General features: G+C 47.6%; 1 protein-coding gene across 2 annotated transcripts in view; it reads right to left on the bottom strand.

Moving 5' to 3' along the window:
* The window catches only part of CDHR3 (cadherin related family member 3), a 46,997-nt gene extending 24,011 nt beyond the window's left edge, over positions 1-22,986 (bottom strand). Inside the window, exons 1-7 of one of the 2 annotated variants that reach the window (XM_036429709.2) lie at positions 22,575-22,986; positions 21,321-21,486; positions 19,439-19,536; positions 8,831-8,925; positions 8,051-8,155; positions 2,653-2,801; positions 1,436-1,625 (exon numbers count right to left, since the gene is read on the bottom strand). In XM_036429709.2, the coding sequence (XP_036285602.1) occupies positions 1,436-1,625; positions 2,653-2,801; positions 8,051-8,155; positions 8,831-8,925; positions 19,439-19,536; positions 21,321-21,486; positions 22,575-22,658 (887 nt within the window). In that variant the 5' untranslated portion in view covers positions 22,659-22,986. Of the gene's footprint in view, positions 1-1,435; positions 1,626-2,652; positions 2,802-8,050; positions 8,156-8,830; positions 8,926-19,438; positions 19,537-21,320; positions 21,487-22,574 lie in introns of those variants that run through there. The other variant, XM_036429708.1, reaches the window with a different exon arrangement.
* Positions 22,987-23,673: the final 687 nt, after the last annotated feature.

The following is a 23,673-nucleotide window of genomic DNA, read 5'->3' as shown; positions in this document are numbered from 1 at the left end:
CTCTACTCCATCCCCAGGGCCCAGACTTCTGGTAACAGTGGTGGATTTGATTTACACATGTACTGGGGTAGAAGTCACAATCCTAACTACCCATGGCACCATCTCCACCCATCAAACAGGCTCTGAGGTTACAGTTGGAATAGGAACCTGTCACACGATCAAGGTTATTATTGACCTGAGGGCCTCTGCAGGAAGCGGATGGCAAATTAGGATAACTCTAGAGGAGGTTTAATAAAGGGACTACTACACGCAGGGTATATGGGAATATCAATGGATGGTGCAATATCGCTGGCCTGGTAAGAGTGGATCTCCCATTTCTAGGTCGAAGGAGCCAATGCAAGGAGCAGTCCCTGAAACTGGAATCCAGGGATGGACCGTGCCATGTGCTGAGGGCTGCCTTATAGGACCTGAGACCTTCAGGAGGTGGAGAGACTCATCCAGCTGAGGGGGAGGGAGCCAGGGGAATAAACACACTGACTTCCTGCTCCCCCCTCCTTCCTCCCTCCTACTGGCCAACCAGAAGCTGCAGGGCAAGGGAGCCCATTGATTTCTACACAAGTCAGCCTCCCGGGGCACAGAGCAGGGAGGGAGGCTGGAGGCTGGGCCTGAAGGGGCAATGGAATGTGTGTAGAACAGGGTTTACCAGTTTGATACCATGCTCAAAGCCACACTTAATCCTAGCACGATGCTGTTATTCCAGAAGCACTGTGGAGAGGAAGCTCACCCAGCAGTTGCTACACTTGTGACATTTAGACAAACTGCTTAGTAGAAAGACAATACTGTTTTCAAAAGGGCATATTAACCCAGACTCACAAGGGACTTTATTTTTAAATAATGACGAATAGATTGTGAGACAAACAACAGATCAAAGACACACAAAATAACTTGCATCCCACTTGTGTCTGCATTCCCCCCTTCCTATTGCCTTCCTTTACATGCAATTAAGTTTCGTCGAGTGAATTGGATGCTTTGTTTTGTTTTAAGTAAATACTTGGTTTGATTTATGCATATTACTGGCGGTGTGTTTCTCTCGCAGCTATATATTATAACCGCTAACAGCACCATCTTTCCATGAACGGCAATAAATAAAGGGAAGGCACAGCCCAGAGAGAGTCTAACAAGTCCCTGTAGTACTTTTTCACCGATGGAGATGAACAAGTTGTAGGAGAGAGCAAAATAAAAATATTTTTTAACCCAGTTAGAAAGTGGTGAAGGGAGACAGCGAAGAGGAAAGAAAAGGAAAGAGAGGCAAGAAAAAAAGATGATGGAAGGAAAACCTATCGACTAAATCGGACATTTCAAATCTACTTATTTCATGAGCCACGTCCTAATGCCCGTAATTCTTCAGCTTCACCTGAGACTAACCGGAGGGGCCACAGGGCTGAGGGCCACTAAGGAGGTGAAATCCCCAGCACATGTCTCAGGGCGTGAGTACCTGAAGGTGAACTTGCTGCAAGTAGCAGGGTTGTCATTAATGTCTTGCACCAGGAAGGTTATCTGCATGCGATTCTCCTGACCCCCGGAGGGTCTGTCCTTCACCAGAACTTCCAGAGAAATGGCCGGATTTTGTCTTAATTCACCTGCATCTCGGTCTAGCCTGTGGGCCACTTGGATGGAACCGGTCACTATGAAGGCAAAGATTAGAACATGACTCTTTGGAGAGAAATGAAGAGCAAAGGCAGATGGAGACCTATAGGACATTGAAAAGGACATTCTGATATGGGGATAGGCTTACACAGAATCTATCCTCATACAAACACATTTAAAAAAAATATATTTTATTGATTTTTTTACAGAGAGGAAGGGAGAGAGCTAGAGAGCTAGAAATGTCAATGAGAAAGAAACATCGACCAGCTGCCTCCTGCACACCCCCATCCGGGGATGTGCCCGCAACCATTGTACATGCCCTTGACCGGAATCGAACCTGGGACCCTTCAGTCTGCAGACCGACACTCTACCACTGAGCCAAACCGGTACAAACACATTTTTAAAAATTCATGTGTAAATTCGTGTATTGGACATTGATTGGGGTATCTGGCCTGACCCTTCTAGAATTGTTCACCCCATACTTCAGGGTTGGGCCCATTGATGACTGGACTGGTAGGCAGCTGACTCCAGCCTGACCCCCTGGGTTCCCTTACTGCAGACTTTTGTAGCTGAGAGACGTAAGTTGGGTAACCATTCAGATTAATAGTAGAGCTACAGGCAAGAGGCTAGAACTCTAGCTGCCGAGGTTACTAGAGTAATGCTGGTCCCCAGCCTTTCTAGGACTACCGGCCAGGGCGAGATGCCAGCTGTTTTTAAGAGGCTTGTTACCCTATTATGATATTCTAGACCACATGTGTCAAACACAAGGCCCGCGGGCCAAATCCGTCCCGCCAGGCCTTGCAATGTGGCCCGCACTGCGCTGTCATCACTGCACTCTGCTGCGTTTCCATCACAATGACAGTTTATGACTGTTCAGTAAACCATTCGGCCCGCGATTTAGGCTGGATTTTAGATTTTGGTCCCTTCTCTGATTGAGTTCGACACCCCTATTCTAGACAGAAGGGCATGCTCAGATCAGAAGGCACACAAACTATTTGAAAAACAACCCAAACGGCTGGCTGAATTAAAAGATGCACCTAAATGATGTGCGTGTGTGTGACTTACACTGATTTATCATGAAATAGCTGTTAACAGTAGTGATGCTGTAGAGGAGGAAACCGGCCAAACCTTCATTATCAGGGTCCTCAGCTGTGATATTGGCTACGATGGTTCCTAGGCCCAGCTCCTCCGGAATCACATACATTCGAGTTGGGCTGGAACAGAAATACAGCAGACACAGCTAATTTTCAGGGACACGGGAGGGTAGAGACTGGGAGGTGGGTATTTTGGTTCATGCTAAATATAGCTCAGAGCTGTGGAAGTTGCATCAGCATGCTCAGAGGGAGGACGCAGCAGCTGAAAGGATGGGAGGCTGGCTTTTGTGTTTCCGAGGATCACATCTCGGTGGAGGCAAAGAAAGCACCACGTGGTTCCTGCAGTGGTTTACACGGGCAGAGGTCTCTGACCTCACCCACACCTGATGCCGTTTCAGATCAGCGTTAACGTTTTAAAACAGGCACGGTTGGTTTGTCCAGCCGGCTTCTCTTTTTCTTCCAATTCTGGTGCAGAATTTCCTTGGATGATTTTTAAAATCCATCTGGAAATAACGTCCAGAATGACAGATTTCTGATTCCCATCACATGGCAGCCAGACATGTTGTAAACCTCTATTCTAGTTTTGTTTTTGTTTTTTAATCTCTTTTCTGCTCAGGTTTTTTTTAAATTTCTTCCTCCCCCCCCCCCCCTTGTTTCTTTGCTTGAGGAGGCAGAATTTATGCACAGAACTTGTATACCTTCCCAAATAGCATTTATCATGAGGTCAGCCCTCTGAATGAAGAAATGAGCGCCGCCCCCCTTCCCCAACTCTCCGCAGAAGCCAAGGTCAGAGCACTGCCCTCGAAGGATGACTTCTACAAAATAGCCCCAAATCACTAATTTACCCATCTCCCTCAGACCTCCGCTGCCTATAGAAAAGGCTGGTAATAAGACAGGGAGGTTTGAAGTTTTAACTACACAACTTGGGTAAATTGAGTGATTCTGAATGCACCAAGGGAGGCTTATTCTTTAAAATTACTCTGCAGGAAGTCCTACTGCTGAGAAAAAATCATTTCAGTGGGGCAAATAGTCACCTCTAATTTGCCAATTTCCTAAACGTGGCTTTTCCCAAATGAGATCTTCTTTAAGAGGGAAGGCTACATCTCAGATCTAAATGATGGCATTCATTTCCTGAGCTCAGAATATTTCTGCAGCCTAGCTCAGTAGTTGAACATCAACCCATGAACTAGGAGGTCATGGGTGATTCCCAGTGAGGGCACATGCCTGGCTTGTGAGCTCGATACCCAGTTTCTGTCTCTCTTTCCCTCTCTCTTCCTCTCTCTCTCTAAAATCAATAAAAATATACATTTAAAAAAATATATATTTTATTGATTTTACACAGAGAGGAATTGAGAGGGATAGAGAGTTAGAAACGTCGACGAGAGAGAAACATCGACCAGCTGCCTCTTGCACACCCCCCACTGGGGATGTGCCCACAACCAACGTACATGCCCTTAACTGGAATTGAACCCGGGACCTTTCAGTCCGCAGGCCAACGCTCTATCCACTGAGCCAAACCGGCTTCGGCAATATACATATTTTTTAAAAGAGTATTTCTGCATCTCTTTCTCATCATGCCTGGAGGGCAGGTGGGGCCAGAGCCAGGAAAAGGGAGAGGGAACCTCTGGTAGAGCCCGAGGCAGGAAGAGAAACCTGGGCCCACGCCCTCCCCAACCTCTTCCTCTGTGCACCCGGGGCCTGCCCCACTCATGAAATGACCTCCCAGAGGTGAGTCCACTGATGGGGACAGGAATCTTGTTCCGATCAAGAAGCCACCTGGTGCCATGGACTCCGACTCCTCCAGAGTTCCACTGAATCAGCCTGTTAATCCACTGACTTACCACACACACACACACACACACACACACACCCAGGGGATCTGTGCTGTGCCCACTGATGGGTCTAGGATTAGACAAGTGAGTAGGGCCGAGGAGGCAGGGATGGTAGGAACCGAACCAGAGCCAGAGGAGAGAGGGGCCAGCCCCAGCTCCTACATCAGGACTGAGCCCTTATGCCCATCATCTGAGAGCCCCCGTTTCTAACCTGTTCGAGCTTTCCTTTGGTTACTTGGAGTGGGTTCTGTTACCCTCCATCAAAGAGATTCCTGTGCCGCCTGTGCCACCACCCCAGCGGTGTCCCTGCTACCTCTGCCATGGTCCCTGCTTTCTAACAGGCTCCCTGGGGGTGCAGACCTCAGCACACGCCAATCCACGGACTCAGAATCTGCATTTTCGAAAGACACCGGGGGGCTGACGTGCACTTTAAAGTGTGAGCAGGGCTGTTGCAGGGAATCACCAGAGGTGATGAGCACAGGCTCCCAGCTTCTCATAGGACAGGCTCAGGCCTCCTCGGGAGGAGAATCCTCCTCCCCGCTCCTCCTCCCTCCTTCCCTAAGGATGTGGTCTCCCTGGGGGCTATGATGTTGGTGGTCATAGTCAGGGAAGGAGGTTGCTATTGTCATCTAGAGAGTAGAGGCCAGGGATGCTGCAAAACATCCCACAATGCACAGGGCAGCCCCCCTATTACAAGGAAGCATCCAGCTCTACATGTCAGCTGTTTCAGACTGTACTGCTTCCGAAGGCTCATCTGGTCCATGCAGGGAGGGAAGAGGGGGACAGGGAATCAGGTCCCTGGGCAGGGGACTGGGCACGCTGCTGGGGGTGGCGCAGCTCCTCAGGTTAAACATTCTCCCCTTGGCTGGCCGGACACTGAGCCTGGCAGAAGATGACATCTTTGGGTTATTTGGTTTGGGAACCCAAGTGTGAGTAAAATATCATGTAATGTAAAGACGTTACCCTCAGGCCACAGTTAAGATCCATTCGAAGCACAGGGAAACCTGGGGCTTTGCAGCCATCCCATAGGGTAGAGCTCTGACTCCTGCCGCACCTTTTCCCTCCTAACAGGACCTCCAGAGCCTGGGTGATGGTGGACAAAGGCCAGTGGCCACCCTCAGGGGGAAGGGGGTGAATCCTGGGTGACCGTGATGTGATGACTTCATCACTATGAATAAATATTCAGTAGGTGCATATGGTTGTGTCTATACTGCCAAGCACCAGGTTGAAAAGGACTGGAACAAAGGGTGGAATGGGAGAAAGACCTACTCTGAAAACAGTGCTCTGCAAAAACAGCAAGCACCATGCTTGGCACGTGGAGAGGAAATGTAAGTCCAGTGCTTTTATAGTCAAGTGCTAGGCTGGAATAACAGCAGATTCCCAGAGTGTACTCATGAGACCACAAAGCATTCGGATGTTTGTCACAGCCAGGGAGAGTCTTTCATCCACAGAAACAGTTCTTGCTTTGGTCTTAGTAGGACCTTAGCAAACAGTAAAGACGGAAGAGTTGTTTCCACAGTTTACATTTTTGCTTCACACTCAAAATCACTGTACTTGAGTCAGTTTGAGGATTTAATTTTGTTAATCCTGAATTAAGCAATTTATGGTTAGTCCTAGCTCTGATTCGGGGAGTGGGGTGTGTGTGTGTGGATGGGGTGGGGTGGAGGGTGGGGGGGGAGGGTCATGGCTGAATCATGAAAACCCTCTAAGTCAGCACCTCGTTTGAAACTAAGCAAACTCTTTTGGATCGTGGACGGCTGAGGGACTAGGCTGACTGACTCTGAGGAGCTGTGCCACCACCAGCAGTCCGGGCAATGTCAGGGCACCGCCTTCAAGAGGCAGACTTTCACAGACCATCCCTGCCAACGGCCATGGACCACTGTTTGAAATAAGGTCGACTGTTGTTGTTTTTTAAATGGTTAGATGGCCACAGAGGTCATGCTCTCTGTCTGGGACGGAGCCTAACAGGTTCATCTTTCAAACCAAAAAGTGAGCACCCGAGTTCCAGCTGGATCTCTGGGGCCCCAACAACCAGCCAAGGTCATGTTCTCTCTCTGCGGAGGTCAATTGCTTTATTTTGGAAAACGTAGTCCAAAGCAGATGGACTACAAGTCCTGCCCCCTTGGGAGACATTATTTTCTCCTTTGCAACTCTATTAGCCTGTTTTCCCACCTCGCAGACCAGGGAGGGCTGCAGAACGTGTCAGCTCCGGCCCCCTCGCTATCACCTTCCTCTGGGGGTTCCTGATGAGTCCACGGTGCTGTGTGGCCAGTGCTGGAGTCTGAATCCAGCTGGGATGTCATAACTATTTATAAACTGCCTGGATCGTGCCCCTGGAGGAACCCGTCAGCAGAAGTGCACTGCCTCATGCTTTTGAGCTTACTCTGGCAACAGACATCGGCGGGAGACACTATGTGGGGATGTATCTGCTGCTGTTGCCTCCACATCAACACCCAGCACCTGGGCTGTAGACTGCTAAAATTCAGAAGTTTCACAGCTGTGCTGCGTTTTTGCCAAACGACACCAGGTCAGCCTGGGAGTGGGGTGGTCTTAATACCTCCCAACTTCAGAGATATAAAAGGCCCAAGGTCATCAGTCAGTCGGTTGCAAGCACTCTGTGTAGTGAAGCCTCCTGGCTGAATTTATTCACAGCCATTAATGCCGTTAACCCCAGGCAGGTGGTTTTGCCTGTGGCTGCCTCTGAGCCCACCAGTGACTGGGGCAGGCCAAGTCTTTTGCAGTAAGCCACGCTGTTTGCAGGGTCCTATGCTGTCTCAAAACCCTATCTTCCCCTCCTAAATCCCCACCTATGACAGGCTCAGGTCTCCCCTTTGTGCAGGGGCTGGTGATGGGCACATCCCCACAGGCTGCCTCCATCAGATTCACTCACCTTCTCACCTCTGCTGGGTGCAGGAGCTGCCAGATCTCTTTACTGGACCCTCCTTGGCGGGAAGGAACTCAGAGCACCCAGCATGTTTTACAAATGCTTGCGGCACACCGTTTGAAAAAATCACTGGTCTATCTGATAACCCAGAGGGCTCCTAAGTGACTAAGGGGGTGGAGAGGATCATATACAGTGTGGCTACGCTGGACAAAGAGGTGATTCATGTCCCAAGTGGAATGGAGCAGACATTGCAAGATTTCATCACACCACTCAAGACTGTGTGCAATTGAAAACTTATGAATGTTTATTTCTGGAATCTTCCATTTAATGTTTTCAGTCTGTGGTTGACCCCAGGTAACTGAAACCATGAAAAGCCAAACTATGGATATTTGCCTTCTCCACAAGCCCAGTGACAAACCTCCAATGGGGGCTTCGTGTTCAGCCATACCCATAATCCTTTGGTGCATGTGAACATGGGGGTGCAGAGTCAGGGGGAGCAAAGGTGGAAGACGGGAGCCCAGACCCAGGGAAAGGACACTGATGATCTCAGGCCTCTTACCTCTCTTCCAGGCCAGAGCAGGACTCCTCTCTGTTTTGTATTCAATGTGTCTGAGGAGGCTCTGTCCCCTCAGAGAGATGTGCCCCAGGCCTACCTGGTAAAGCGTGGGATTTCGTCGTTGATGTTCACGATGTTCACCCGCAGCCATGTGGAGGCTCTGAGCCCTTGGCTATCCCTCACTTCCACAGTGAGAAGGTAACTGTCAGGAGAACCGTCCAAGTGTGGGAGTCAAGCTTTGAAATGCAGGGTGGGAGGGGGGAGGAACGTCTGTTCCCTTTCTGCCGCCCCCTCCAGGGGCCCCTGCAGCGTCCGGTCCTATGCTCATTCTTGCTTCCCCACCTCTAAGACCCCGCTCCTGCCTTTCTCGTCCTGCAGGTCTCATTCACAGCCACCCCTCACATGTGCTCATGCCCTCCAACTTGCACACTCCATCTCCATCATTCACAGCATCTCTGCAAAGTGTGTATTGCACTCATGTGAGGGAACCGAGGCTCCTGTGGATTAAGCCACAGGCCCTGGTTCTCACAGCCCGTGCAGAGCCAAGAGCCCGTGTGTTTTCATCTTCCAACCCTGGCCTCTCCTCACGTCTTTTCACGTCTGCTCACTTCCACCCTGTGCTTTCATGTTCGCCAAGGGCTCTGGCAGCTGCCTCTCCCCGTGCTTTGGGCGCCTTCTCTCACACCTTCATTCTTATGATCTGCAGAGAAAGATTCGGGATGGGGAAGGAGGCTTTCCATATAATTGCCTTATTCCCTTTCCAGGAAGGCAGCAAATGGCCCAGGGCCTCCCTAGATGCCCTCACTCAGGCTGCAGTACACCTGCTCCTTGGCCCTCAGATAAAGGAACTTCAAGCAAGGTCATCGGCAAAGGCTACCTGTTATGCCCTGCTTCAAAGTCAAATCCTGTTGTGGAGAAGAGCGTCCCATTCGCAGACATGCCGAAGCTCTTCGAGGGAGAAATCAGGAAATACTAAAAAACAAGGACAAAAAGAATGTGACTAAGCACATTTACCTTTCCCCGGAAGACATGTCTGTTCAGTTCCCGTTTTATATTCTTGGCTCACGGAACATTCTTGATGCTTCGGGATGAAGCCCAAATAGTGAGTTCTCAGGCTTAATGGCTCTTAAATCAAGAAGCATCTGGACCTGTTGGTCTGAGCCTCTGACCCCGATTTGCCACATCCCAAGGAGCTGTCACCGGGCCCTGCTTTAGTTACAGAATACCTATAAAAGGCCCTGCCTGGCCTTCTGCGTCTGAGCCCATCTCCTTTTCTCTGTCACGGCATCTTCACTGCCGCTGCCCAGGCCCCCTCATTTAGCCAACACTGTTTACACACGGCCACCAGGCCTTCAGGAGCAGGACAATACTCGAGTAAAGGAGATCTGGTCTTTACACTTAAACGAACTTATGATAGAGTGGGGGTGCAAATGTTCATAAGCATCATTCATTGAAATGATGGAAGGGCCAAGGGAAGGACAAGTGTGAGAGAAAATGAACTTAACGGAGCCCAAGTTTGAAGCTGGTTTGGAGAAATAGAAGCTGGTCTGTTTCAAAATTTGATCTGAGGGCTGTGGCCACTGGCCAAGTCTTCCAGCGTCTTGGGTACTTGAGAGTCTTTGTCCTTCTTGGCTTCCAGTGCCCAGCCCAGCTCTCTGGAGGACCCTCTGCCCAGCACCTCTTGCTCTGGCAGGAATATGGGCTTATCTGTCCAGTCCACGAAGGGCCTGCTCATAGGAGGACCACCCTCTGCTCTCCACAGTGCTCATCAAGATGGAGCCTGTGCTCCCCTGATAGAGTCAACAATGCAGGGGAAGGACCTGGATTCGAAGAGTTGAGTCCAAATTCTGGTTGGGACAAGTCCCTTCCTTGCCTGTCATTTAGGGATGATACCACCAACTGCTAGTTCAGGTCACATGAGGATTAAATTCCAATGCATGCTGTGAAATGGGAAGGGCCACACGTGTATGTCCATTTGTTCCAAAGGGCTTTTAAAAAAGATATTTTTATTTATTTCAGAGAGGAGAAGAGAGAACGTTAGAAACATCAATGATGAGAGAGAATCATTGATCGGCTGCCTCCTGCGTGCTCCCTACTGGGGACTGAGCTCACAACCTGGACATGTCCCCTTGACTGAAATCGAACCTGGGACTCTACAGTCCAAAGGCCGACGCTCTATCCACTGAGCCAAACCAGCTAGGGTCCAAGGGACTTTAAGGTTAGAAGGTTTTATTATTTCCTACAAGGATGAGGATGGCCTCTCCTTCAGGAGCTTTTGCAACCACAGCCGCGGCCCCTGAAGTCTAGAATCAAAGGCAACCCAGAGACTTGGTATTGTCATCACAGCTGAGCTCCCCGTCAGAGAAGAGAGGGTGCACAGAAAAGACATTAAAGTTCTCCTTCAGGCATTTATAAGGTTTTTAAACCGTTTAAAAGAGTGTTTACTTTCCATTTCCTATTTGATAATATTTTCCTAGTTGTGATGAATATTATCTTTTACACAAACATTGGGAAAGACAGAAAAGTATAAAAAGGAAACTCCATTGTAGCCATCATTATTTTCATGGATAGCCTATGCTCTTTTCTATGCAAAGATACACCCTCCAAAAAAAATTGGGCTGATGTTATAATATCTGCGCTTTTCATTTATAGCCTGAGCATTTCCCCAGAGTCTTAAATCTTATTTTATAGCTCAGCTGGTTAATGATGGCACCTTGTGCTACTGTCGCAAGTATTTTACTAAGTATCTCTTGCTGGTCACTTAGAGAGGAAATATTTTTGAGGGGAACAATTTGGATAATAGTACCAAGGAGTGCCCTTCTCCCAGCCCCCCAATCGCATATACACTCAGAGGCATGACATTTAAATGCCACGTTCCCTCCCCCTCAACTCTCCTGCTCACAGCCTGGGAGCAGCGGCCTAGGCTTGCAGCGGCCTGCACACGGAGCAGTTCCATGTCTTTAAGCAGAGTCTCCCTGGCAGAGAATCCTCATGTATCCACAGGTCAGAAGTTCGCACGAGATGTGAAACAAGGGTTTATAGACCCAAGGGGGGGGGGGGGGGCATTTACCACTGCACCTAAATGGGGATGTCTTTTCCCATGATTAGAAATGCTCTAGGACAGTGGTCGGCAAACCGTGGCTCGAGAGCCTCATGCAGCTCTTTGGCTCTTCTTCAAAATACCACGTTTCTAGCAATGGCCAGCTCAGGAGCACCCTAATTAAGTTAATACCAATGTGCCTACCTATATAGTTCAAGTTTAAAAAATGTGGCTCTCAAAAGAAATGTCCATCATTGTACTGTGGATATTTGGCTCTGTTGGCTAATGAGTTTGCCGACCACTGCTCTCGGAATAGGTCTCCAGTTCTGGTTGGTCCCCCACCCTGTGCAAGGTCTTGAGATATGGAGATGACAGTCAGGTCCTGCTGTGCAAAAGCTATGGTCCACGGGGGAAAGATACGAAGATGCGGGAGAGGTCGTCGGGAAGGGATACACACAGGGTGTGATGGGAAGAGAGAAGGAGGATGCTCAGACCCGTCTGGAATGGAAACGTCACAAATGGGGGCCGTGGAGTTCAGTTCAGACAGCTGAGTCTCAATCCTGTTCCTACCCCTCTTCAGCTGTGAGAGCTTGTGCAACAAAGAGTAACAAATCAGGGCATGCCCCGCCGTGCAGAGTTCTAGAGCAGTGCCTGGCACACGGTGAGCCCTCCGTCTATGTGAACTATTACTGTCCCGTTAGAATGTGAGATCCAGAGGAAAAGGGCTTCTTCGTCTTACTCATGGCTATGTCCCTAGAGCACATGTGTCAAACACAAGGCCCTCGGGCCAAATCCGTCCCGCCAGGCCTTGCAATGTGGCCCGCACCGCGCTGTCATCACTGCACTTCGCTGCGTTTCCATCACAATGACAGTTTATGACTGTTCAGTAAAAAATTCGGCCCGCAATTTAGGCTGGATTTTAGATTTTGGCCCCTTCTCTGATTGAGTTCCACACCCCTACCCTAGAGCCTACCACGTAATAGCTGCTCAATACAGTTTTGTTAAACGTTAAATATTGGGGTTTTCTTCTTGCCTGTTTCCCATCTGAGAGCAGCATTCCAAACTTAAAGGATCTTAAAATCTTTTTTGAAAAATCCTTGAAAATACAGCAACAAAACACTTGTCAAACTTAAAAAAAAAATCTGTTTGAATTTGGTAATGCCAGTCTTGATTATGAAATCTTCTCCAGTTCTGTCTACAGCCTCAGCAAAAAAAAAAAAAAAAAAAAAAAAAAAAAATGAACAAGAAAAAAAGAAAAAGAAAAACAGAGCCAGATCGAAAGGGTAAAACTGTAGAACTAGGAGGGTGGGGAATTTTTATTAAAAGTCTGATTTCCTGGAATTCTGATTTTTTTTTTTCTCTCTCTCTTAGCGTCACACTAATTTCCTTTATCCCTGAACCTAGGAGCTCGTGTTAATGGGGATAGCAGTTCTGTGCTTGGAAAGAAGATAATATCCATAGACTGAAAATATTGTGGCACATGGCCATTTGCCAGCGATTCCGAAAGCTTTCTGTCGAACCTGGCATTCCCTCCCCTTTTCACAGGCTTGTTTAATCAAGGCTGCTCCCCTGATATTCATTCTTGGAAAACAGAAATTAAATAGAATGAAAAGCATCGGCGGCCCCTCTCTTGCTCCAGGACTGGCAGAAGGCGAGTCCTGAGTAATCAGATCAATTCGGTTAACAAATGCTTGTCAGACAAGCCCCACCGTCTCCCCGCTGGGAATATTCCTTTACCACCTCCCCAGGTTCCTCTCCCCGCAGCCCCTTGGCAGCTGCGGTTTGCTCACGGACACAAAAGCTTCAGTGTGGAAGGCGAGGAGCCGCGCTTCCTGCCCCATTCAGCCTTTATGGTGCCATCGGTGTAGGGAGAAAGGAGGGTGAGAGGGAGCTGGCCCAGTTTCCTGAAATGTCAGGCTCCCTGGGGAGGGCACAGCACCTCCGGCGGCAGCTCCCCCACCGCCATTGGAGTCACAGGAAAATGATGAGCCAGCCCGGGGCGGGTTTGCAGCCATCAGTGGCTCTCAGGCCTGCAGTGGAACTGAGCTACAAGAATTCCGCCCCCTGTTTCCCAAGCACAGAGCAGTCAACGTCCAGAGGGAAGGAAAGGACCCTTTCTTTATTCCTCCCAAGTCCTGAGAATGCCAGAACACGCCCCAGACCCACCCAGAGGACAAGCAGCGCAGGGCACACCTTCCAGCCGGGCTGTCTCACGTTATGGATAGGATGCCACAATCCTATGATGTTGTTCACTGAAAGCTGAATATTTTATAAAAGCCTCAATTCCTCCCCTTTTCCCTTTTCCCATCCCTATCCCAACTCAGAAATGAGAGGTGGGGCAGAGAGAGGAGGAGAGTGCGTAGGAGAAAAAGAAAATACCATAAAAAAAAAAAAAAACCCTGCTTCAAGCCCTTAACTTGGCCTGCTCATCTTGTTTTATTGTAAAGGTGAGGCAAATGGGTTCTAGGCAAGTATTTGAACATGTTTAATAGGGGCCACATTTGTCAATGCAGAATGCTATCCATAGCAATCCTTTACTGACAAAGCTGCAGAATCTATCTCATATTTTGTCATTCTTTTTTTTTTCCCCCCCTCTCTTTCTTTTTTTAAAAAATAATCAGCCTGGGACCCGTGCTTTGACTTAGGTTTCACTGATCATAAGGACAATGATCCCTATTTATTTGAGAAAGAGTCTCTCCCAATGTACACACAGTGGTCAGCGGTGATGTATGCATTTGGAGTGGGAGTTGTCCAATTCCCCTGCTTTCTCCTCTCTTCGGCATTTTCATAAGAACCTGGAGCGGAATGTGTTTTGCGGAGACTTCAGTGGTGGCTTCCGCAGGAACAGCCAGGTGCAGGGGGCCGCTACGGGACTTGTGTGCGTGTGTGGGGGAGGGGGGGGGAGTGGAAGTGCACGGGGAACAGGAGAATGTTGTTCCTCAGGAAAGAAAGGGGCAGGACACCAGAGACCACATGTGTCAGAACACAGGAGAAGGGGCTGGGCAGGAGCCGGGTCAGAGACCTCAGTTCTCACCAGCGTGACCTGGCCAGGCAAGGGCCTCCCTTCCCTTCCTCATCCGAAAATCAGTGGCTCTGAAAAGCCCCAACTCCCGACAATTCCTATAAACTCAAGAAGATCTAAGACAGGACCCGCTGCCACAGCTCGGAGGGAGTCACGAGCAAGACCGAGGCGGGGGAGAGAATTACTTTCCCTGCTGCCCTCCTGGTAGCCCGGCTACTAGCGAGGTTATTGCTCTTTTAATTTAATCCTTTGTCTGCCCTGGTGAAGACAAAGCACATTTCACTTTATGCAAAAGTCCTTCCCTAATGGAAAGGCCACGAGAAAGCCCCTTAATGGAGGAACTGCCGCACTAGATCACTTTGCTTCCAGCTGCGAAACTGATTAACGTCCTGAGAGTCTCAGAGGAGGCTGTGCAGCCGTTACAGTGCCATTGCCAAGTGGAGGGAGAGGAGGGACGTGGGAGTGGGTGGGAGGGGATAGGTTGCAGGGAGCCTCCTTCAGGAGGTGGAGAAAGGGCAGGGGGAGGCGGTCCGGGGAAGAAATGCTGATATATATAATTATTCACATACAGACCATCCCGCGTGTCTTTATATTCCCAGCCCACCACTGACGCCTGCCTCTGAGTGTGCGTCACCTGCACCCCATCCCAGCACAGAAGGTGCGCAGGGAGAGGGGCTGAGGCTGGACACGGGCACCTGTGACCACTGAGCATTTGCCTCGCGGCAGGTCTGAAAGGGCAGGAGCTGCACGTGTGCGTACACAACGAGCTCGAAGATTTGCTATAAAAAAAAAAGGGTGTGAGCTGAAACCGGTTTGGCTCAGTGGATAGAGCATCGGCTTCCGGACTAAAAGGCCCCAGGTTCGATTCCGGTCAAAGACATGTACCTTGGTTGCGAGCACATCCCCAGTAGAAGGTGTGCAAGAGGCAGCTGATTCATGTTTCTCTCTCATCATCGACGTTTCTAACTCTCTATCCCTCTCCCTTCCTCTCTGTAAAAATCAATAAAATATTATATATATTTTTAAAAAGGGTGTGAACTATTGCATAAGTCGTTTTCATGCTGACTATATGTTGAAAGGACAATAGTTCAGACATACTGACTCACACTGCATTAAAATTAATTCTGCCTGTCTCGTTTTACTTTTTGAATGGAGCTACGAGAACAGTTAAATTACAGATACGCAGCATTCTTTTCTGGTCGACTTCCAGCTCCGTGGAGCAGTGCTGGTGCCAACAATTTACAATCGCATGCTCCTTTGAATGTTCCTAAAAATGAGGAAGCCAAGCCAGTGGTCTCTGCATTCGCCCCGATCTCACTTCCCCCGTGACACGGTTTCACTTCATTGAGCTGGGTGAGGGTTTGTCGTGTTAAAGCAGCTGGGTTTCTGGGCATGTCCTAGAGCAAGTTCTCATTTACCCTGTCTCCGCTAGTCGCTGTCACCAGCAGAGGGACTCCGGGGACACACCGGGTAAAGAGGACGGGCACAGGCCAAGGGGAGGTGGCTTCATGCAGACGGGCACAGACAAGCTTTGGTGGTTATTAAAGTCCACACTTGTTTGTTCAGCTCAGTGGTTCTCAGAGGGTAGATGCAGCAGAATCACCCAGGAAGTATTCCAATTCGGCATTCTGGTGTGGAGTCCAGGGGTCTGCATTTAAAAAAGCAGCCTCTGTGTGTTCTCACACAGGAGCCTGACCCCTCTGAGAAACACTCTTATACTAGTGTTCCAGCTAGTACCCTTTCTGACCAGAACAATTGCCCAGGGTATTTGGCAAAAGTGCAGATTCCCGGGCCCATCCCAGACCCACAGAATCCAAAACTGAGAGAATTGGGAAGTTCAGGAAACTGTTTCAAAGCAGCTGTTCTCAGCCCTGTTTGTACCTGAGATTGCCTGGGGGCTTTAATTATTATTTTTTTAAAAATATTTTATTTTCTTTTTAATTTTTTTTAAAAAATAGGTTTTTATTGATTTCATCGATCAGCTGCCTCCTGCATGCCCCCCCTTCCCTCCCCCCTTACTGGAGATTGAGCTTGCAACCTGGGCATGTGCCCTGACTAGGAATTCAACTGTGACCACCTGTTTCATGGGTCAAGGCTCAACCATTGAGCCACACTTTTAAAGCCTGACACCTGGGCCATTACATCTCTTGGGTCAATTACATCAGACTTTTAGGGGGCGGGACCCAGACATCTGGGTGGTGTTTTCTTTTTAAGTTCCTCTGGTGGCTTCGGTTTACAGCCAAGGTTTGAAAAGCACAGGTTTGATCAATAGCGCATTAACCCATCTCCTTCTCCTTGTACACAGAGCAAAAAGATGTCATTTAGTACCCCCAAGAGCCCCAAATAAAATGTCCAAGAACAAAGGCCATCGTGTGTTACTTCCCAAACTGTTATTACCTTTTTCTAGCCTGGGAAAGTTTCCTTCCAGATTATGTTCGCTGCTCCTGCAGGCTGGCTGTCAACCTCCTGTGCAGCTGTTCGTGCCAGCACAGGTGTTAAAGACTCATTAACACTTTGCTGCCACTGGGAGTGCTCCCTCCCACAACAGCTCTGCAGAAGCCACTCCGTTCCAGGCCCAACATCCCTGCAGCTGCTCTTAGCCCCTTTTGGTTGCAGTACATTTTCTTTTACGGGAGCAACACCTGCTGCATTGCTTCCTACCCGGGCAGCTTCCCTTCATCAGAGAGGGACGGCTTGATCTAGAAGGTGTGTTTAAAGGGGCCGTGACCTTGTTCCTTCTGCATAATTTGGAACAATACAGGGCACATGGATATCGAAAAATAAATATTTTTTTGCCAAAACCGGTTTGGCTCAGTGGATAGAGCGTCGGCCTGCGGACTGAAAGGTCCCGGGTTTGATTCTGGTCAAGGGCATGTACCTTGGTTGCGGGCACATCCCAGTGGGGGGTGTGCAAGAGGCAGCTGATCGATGAATCTCTCTCATCGATGTTTTTAACTATCCCTCTCTCTTCCTCTCTGTAAAAAATCAATAAAATATATTTTAAAAATAAAAAAATAAATATTTTTCTTTACAGCTGAGATTCCTCCCACTTTGCTCCTACTACATTTTGTACAAACTTTACAGTGATTATCTTATTAAATTATAATTATTTGGGGTATGCATGAATGCCTTCAATCTAGACTGTGAACTTCTTGAGGTACAAAAAAAAAAAAATGTGTCTTCATCAACTTTGTATCCAAAGTAGCTAATAGAAAACCTGGCACATAGTGGATTCTTGGTAAATGTTGAAATGAACTAAATGTATAAGTATAACCTGGGGTTGCTGACCTCATCTCCATCCGAAATCCCTTTTCCCCTAGTCGCCATTAGCAACAGTGGCCATAGGACAGAGTTCTGGACAGGGAGAAGTGAGCAGAAGTCTTCTAGTTAGAACTTCCAAGAGGGTCTTTGTTTTCCTACCAAAAAAGGGTCAGACGGGCTTCGCCTGCCCCCTTCACCCTCTACCCTTTCTTATTTTCTTTCTCCTCCTCTGACCACCCCCCCCCCCCCTCTTCTTCCTTCTCCTCCTTCTCCTTCCTACCTGGAACTTAGAAGTAAAGGTTGGAGATGTAGCAGCCATCTTGTAAACATGAAGTGAAGAAAGAGGACAAATCCCGTATGTTCTGGATGGAAAACCAGAAAGATAGGAAGAGCCCAGGTTTTTTATGGCAGCAGCTATGCCAGCTCTGGATTGCCTGCCTGCCTGTCTCTGAACTTCTCACAGGAGAAGAAGATCCCGTATCTGCCACTGTGGTTACGTTTCCTGTTCTTTTCAGACAAACACACTTGTAACTGGTATGACAAGTATGTTATTAATAAGTATGCATTTAAAGGACCTAGTATTGCTCTTAGCACATAGCAGAAACCCACTAAGTGTTTGCATATTCATTTACTTATTCTTGCAAATAGAATCTTAAATGAATGAGTGGGTTGTATGGATCCTGAGAAGATTCATTTGATGTGATCCCAGAAAAGACATTTATCTGTTGAGATGGACTCCCCACAGTCAATTGAGGGCCCAACTTTTATAAATAATGAGAGTCTAGTGGTCATCGGCTCTCAGAGGCTCTCACAAATTCTGTACCCCAGGAAGAATCTCAGACAGAGCTTTCAACCTCCTGCACTGGGCTCCTGCTGTTTGAATCCACTTTACAAAGCAGTTCCTCATTTTTTGCTTTCAACCAATGAACTGAGACCTATTCCATCCAATCAGAACCTCACAGCTATATTCTCATTTCCATCTTCACTAACCAATCAGAATTGCTCCATAATGACCAATTAGAGTGCATGATGTTGACCAATTAGAACTGTGCAGTTTGGATTCTCATTTACATAAGATTGGATCAATTGGTGGGTCCGGAACTATGATTTGAATAAAGTCTTCCCTTTTCCTCTCCATTATCTTTTGGATTTGTTAACAACTGCTTTTCTTTTTTGACAGAAAGATATCTTCTAATAATAACATTGACTTAAGATGTATCCGATAATCTTAAACAGCATTATTTCAGACTCTGTGGGCCACATTATATTGGTCCTGGAGCTTACTCCCAAGGCTCACTTCCCCCTCTTAGAAAAAGCAGTCCTGTTGAAGCTGCAAATCATGCAGCAAACAGCAAAAACAGCCTCCGGGTGTTCCCAATTCCCTGAGAGTCATATTTCAAGTATTCTCTCCGCTGTAAGGCAGGGTTTGCAGGCGTGTAGCCTGCTCCAAGATTTGTCCACTCGCATTATCTTCTCCCACCTGGGCTGCCCAGCTGCCATGGGCAGAGCTACGCATTGAGGCATCCTGGCCAAGCTAACAGGCTTCTTTGCCTGAGGTTTGATGGTTGCAAGAGCTCCAAAGGGAGAGAAGAGAGATCAGCTGACTCAGGCTGAACCATAAAGCAGCTCTCCAGGACCTAATCTGCTTTTCTCTATGGAATTCCTCCTTTGCTTTGGAATTCCTGGGACTCGTTTTTATTTTTTATTTTTTAACTTGGCTCCAAGCAGCTTGGCTTCATCTCTGAAAGGGAAATGTTAATGTCTTCGGGGTATACATTTTATGCTTATTTTAAAATAATATAGCTGGATTTTTATCACCTTCGAATTAAAAAAAAAAAAAAAGCACAGCGCAATTTTAATATGCTAGGCAGGCGATTTTAATATGCTAAGTGGCTTTACATGCATTCTCTAATACTCATGATATCCCTACTGAGGTAGGTGCTCTTATTGGACGAAGAAACTGAAGCTCAGAGAGATTGAGAACTTGTCCAAGATCACACAGAGCCATGAATCCAATCTGAGGTGTCTGTCTCCAGAGTACCCTTTCCGATGCCCACCTCCTCTATGCTTTGGCAGTGGGCAGCATATTTCTCCCATTACCCACCCTGCCAAGATGCCAGGCTCCCGGGTCAGCCCCTCTCCAGTGTAACAAGAAGACTTACACTGAGGGGTATATTGTGACTTGTATCTTCTGGATCGAAGGCCTCGACCTGGTAACTGAATCCAGGGTTTGCTCCTTCCACTATGTAGAGGTCTAGACCTACGCCCACGCACACAGTGGAATAAGAAACATTTTATTAGATAAAGCAAATGAGAAATCCTCAAACCAGGCAAGCCAAAAAAAAAAAAACACACGAAACACAGCCAAGGAAATGAAGTGTATTGGCACTGTGGGAAAAAGATGGACTTCCAAGTTTTGGTCCAAGCAACTGGAAGGATAGAGTTGCCATTAACTAAAATATGAAAGACAAGAAAGGCAGCTTTGGGTGGGGATCGTAGGGGGTGAGGGGGTTGAAGTAAGAGTTAAGAGTTTGGATTGGGAGCACAGTAAGTTTGAGACAGCATAATCTACAGCCAGCTCCAGTGTGTGTGTGTGGGGGGGGGGGGGGGGGGGGGTGCGGGGTTCCTACACCACCAAGAAATTCTCTGGCATCAGCTGGAAATCTGACTGAATTCAAGTCCAGGTTGTCACCTATGCATCTGATCCAACAGTGATAAATCTAAGCTTCCCGAAACGCCCTCATTGAGTTTGATTCACATGCTAGAGTGGCTCCCAGAACTCAGGGAAACATTTTATTAATAGTTGCCAGATGACTGGTTTATTATAAAAGGTTGCAGCTCAGGAACAGCCAGATGGAAGAGTGCATGAATCTCCACCAACCTGGAAGTGCTCTGAGCCCCTTTTAGATTTTATGGAGGCCTCACAATCTGGGCATGATTAATGAAATCATTGGCTATTGGTGATTGAACTCCATTTCCACCTTCTCTACCCTCTGCAGTGGTGGGAGGGATGGGGGGAGTGTGTAGGGGTGGAGGGACTGAAAGTTCCAAACCTCCAATCACAGGATTGGCTCTGCTGGCCACCATTCCAGGCCTAGGTGACCAGGGGCATTCCAAACATCACATCATCAACATAACAAAACGTATCTTTCTCACTCTCATTGCAGAAAAGCCAAGGGTTTTAGGAGCGTTGTGTCAGGAACGGGAGGAAAACCAAATATATGTTTCTTATTATAAATCACACCATTACAGATGTCTAGCAGATATTCAAGTGGAGATGTTAGGTAAGATACCTGGATATTTGAGTGGAGTTCAGGGGAGAATTTGGACTAAAATGATAGACTTGGTGGCATCCATGGCCAAGAGCCAGGGGGGAGAATATTGAGGAACTTACCGTACCCTATGCTCCCATCCCTAAAGCAATGTTTCCCAAAGTGTGGTACACATACCCCCAGGGGTACGGGAAGAGTTTGGTGGGGGTACGCGTTGCACCGGAGTTTGGTGGAGATATGCACTGCACCATGCTTAGCTGCACCTAATTCTATGTTCTCACAAGTCAGCGCTACGAAAATTATAGAAGGGGTACAACATATGCCAAAAGTTTGGGAAACACTGCTTAAAGCGTCATCCCTGCTCTGTAGCAGATTCCAGCACACATTGCTCTCAAGGGGTCAGCTTCCTTGGGGAAATGAACAAGTCAGTCAATGAACAGTAGGACATAGTGAGGAGCCTGGTGGGCTTGGCCAGATGCCTTCAGAATGAACCACTTTTGGTCCCGAGCCTCCTCTTCCTCCCCAAGACTGGGAAAAACCCGAGAGAAACCTTGGATGGGGAGGGAGGGCTTTGTAAATTGCCGGGCATTATTCCTGGGAGCTCTGGGCTGGGGGGCATTTTATTTATTTCCTGCGCATTGAGCACCTGCCTTTCCCAGGGTAACAGCTGCTTTTTCATTTACTTTTCTGCTTTGCTCTGTCCCCAGGGTCCTTCCTCCCTGATGCCACTGTCTGCGCTGCATGGCGCACACACACACACTGTGTATCTTACCTTTTGCCAAGTTGCCTAGAAACTGAGGCGGCTCATTCACATCTGTTACCTGGACAGTTAGGATTTGAAGGTCAGTGACACCAACGTCATCCTTAACGTAAATCTGCAAATCAAATGTGTTTGGTCCTGTTTCAAAATCGAGTGGTTCCTTCCCAGTAGTGACAACCTAAAAGTAAAGGCAGAATTCTTAGCAATCCTGTGAAAGAATGTCTGCGTTGTGTGCGTGCATTTTGCAAATGGTTATTACTAGGAGGAAAGCAAACAGCATCCTAGAAACCACCTTTTACCCGCTGTCAGAGGAACTGACTGTTTGCCTTAGTTCTTCCAACACAAGCCCCAGGACACTTCTCCACTAAAGGGACTGCTGTGGACTCTGCTGCTTTTCACAAAAAAGAAAAATATTCAGGAGATATTCTGGTCCCACGGACAGAAAATGGAAAACAAGAGAATTAAAAAACCTATCACTACTTAAGTTACGCTTCTAGATGAGTCCCTTAGCAACCCTGAATATACTGGATTTTTCTAGTCTTTAAAAATGAGATGCTGCCGAAACCAGTTTGGCTCAGTGGATAGAGCATCGGCCTGCAGACTGAAGGGTCCCAGGTTCGATTCCTGTCAAGGACATGTACATTGGTTGCAGGCACATCCCGGTGGGAGGTGTGCAAGAGGCAGCTGATCAATGTTTCTCTCTCATCTATGTTTCTAACTCTCTATCCTTCTCCCTCTCTGTAAAAAATCAATAAAATATATATTTAAAATAAATAAATTAAATAAATAAAAATGAGATGCTGCCCTTACCCGATTTGGCTCAGTGCATAGAGCATCGGCCTGCGGACTGAAGGGTCCCAGGTTTGATTCCCAATCAAGGGCACATGCCTAGGGTTGCAGGCTCAATCTCCAGTAGGGGACATGTAGGAGGCAGCCAATCAATGATTCCCTCTCATCATTGATGTTTCTCTCTCTCTTTCCCTCTCCCTTGCTCTCTGAAATCAATAAAAATATATATATTTTTAAAACAAGATGCTGCACTTTCCTAGGATTGCCATGAAATTACATTTTGACTCCTCACTCCATTCTAATTTTCCCAAGGCCACTTCTAAGAATAAAAAGGGAAGAAGAATACATCTGCAGAAATAAGGGAGATTAAACCAGAGAAAGAGGAAGAAATGATCACTGATCTAGAATCCCATGGGGCTCTCATCTTCAGGACTCCTCTTCGCAGGTAACTTCCATTGCGAGTAAGAGGGTACTTACCTCAAACTCGGTGCCTGACAGACCGTTCACGTTGAAGGCTTCCGTGAGGGGACTGGTGTTGATTATCAGGGGAAACCCTGGCATCACAGGTGACAGTGATGCTGATAAGTTCACAGAAAACTTATGCACTGACGTCCCAGGTAAAGAATTCTCTGCCACATTACTAGTAGCAGGTAAGCGAATCAGGTGTAGTGCCTCTCCCGCTGTGGATTTAAAAAGGATAAAAATTACATGTACACAAAGCCTTGTGCTGGGAACAGGGACTTAACAGCTGGTTCTGTGGCTTCAAGTCATAGCTCTGAGCAGCGACGGAACCTGGTCACGCCCCAAGAACATATACTCCTGCCAAGACTTGGAGAGGGGAGTGTGAGATCTTACAGCTAAGGAAACTACCACCACCAATCAACCATGAAATCTGCTCTTGTCATCCTGTTCATAAAGCTGCTGCTTTTCTCTTGTCTCCCTGCTTCCCTTCTCTTTTCTCCCAATCTTTGTGAAGAGCCAGGAGAAGAGAAACATCACCTTAGCAGGTAGGCACCCACTTGAAGTATCTAGTCTACCCATGACATCCTCTTTTTTACAAGGGCCCAATATTTGACAAGAGTTTCTTCTCCTTCTCTGGATCAGCGTTTCATTCATGGTGTCATCTGGGAGTTGAGTGTGCATGACTGAAGAGCTCCGTGGTAGACCTCCCCACAGTCATAAGTAATTTCAAGGACAGTTATTTGTTTTTATTGGATGCTATTGGTATCATGTAGAGAGAGTCAGTCAGTACTTTCTAGTTGATAGATTAACTCCTGTTTTACAGAAAAGGAAATGAGATACTTAGAGGAGGCATGTGAACTACTCTGGACTTCATGACAGACAGGGAACTTTGCAATTTAAGAGAAAGTATGTTTCTTCCAGGAATGCCTCAGGACATTCTCAAGTCTCCTTGACACTCTGTGAGACTTTGCCAATACGGAGGAGAGCAACAGGCCATGTTTTTTCATGCTTCCATAATAATGGTTACTGAGGGGGGTTGAATAGTATCTTCCCCCAAATTCAGGCCCACCCAGAACCTCAGAATGTACCTTACTTGGGAAAAAGTCTTTTCAGA

Source organism: Pipistrellus kuhlii, unplaced genomic scaffold (assembly GCF_014108245.1).
Source record: "Pipistrellus kuhlii isolate mPipKuh1 unplaced genomic scaffold, mPipKuh1.p scaffold_m20_p_10, whole genome shotgun sequence".
Taxonomy (NCBI): Eukaryota; Metazoa; Chordata; class Mammalia; order Chiroptera; family Vespertilionidae; genus Pipistrellus; species Pipistrellus kuhlii.
This window is presented reverse-complemented; position numbering and strand designations above follow the sequence as displayed.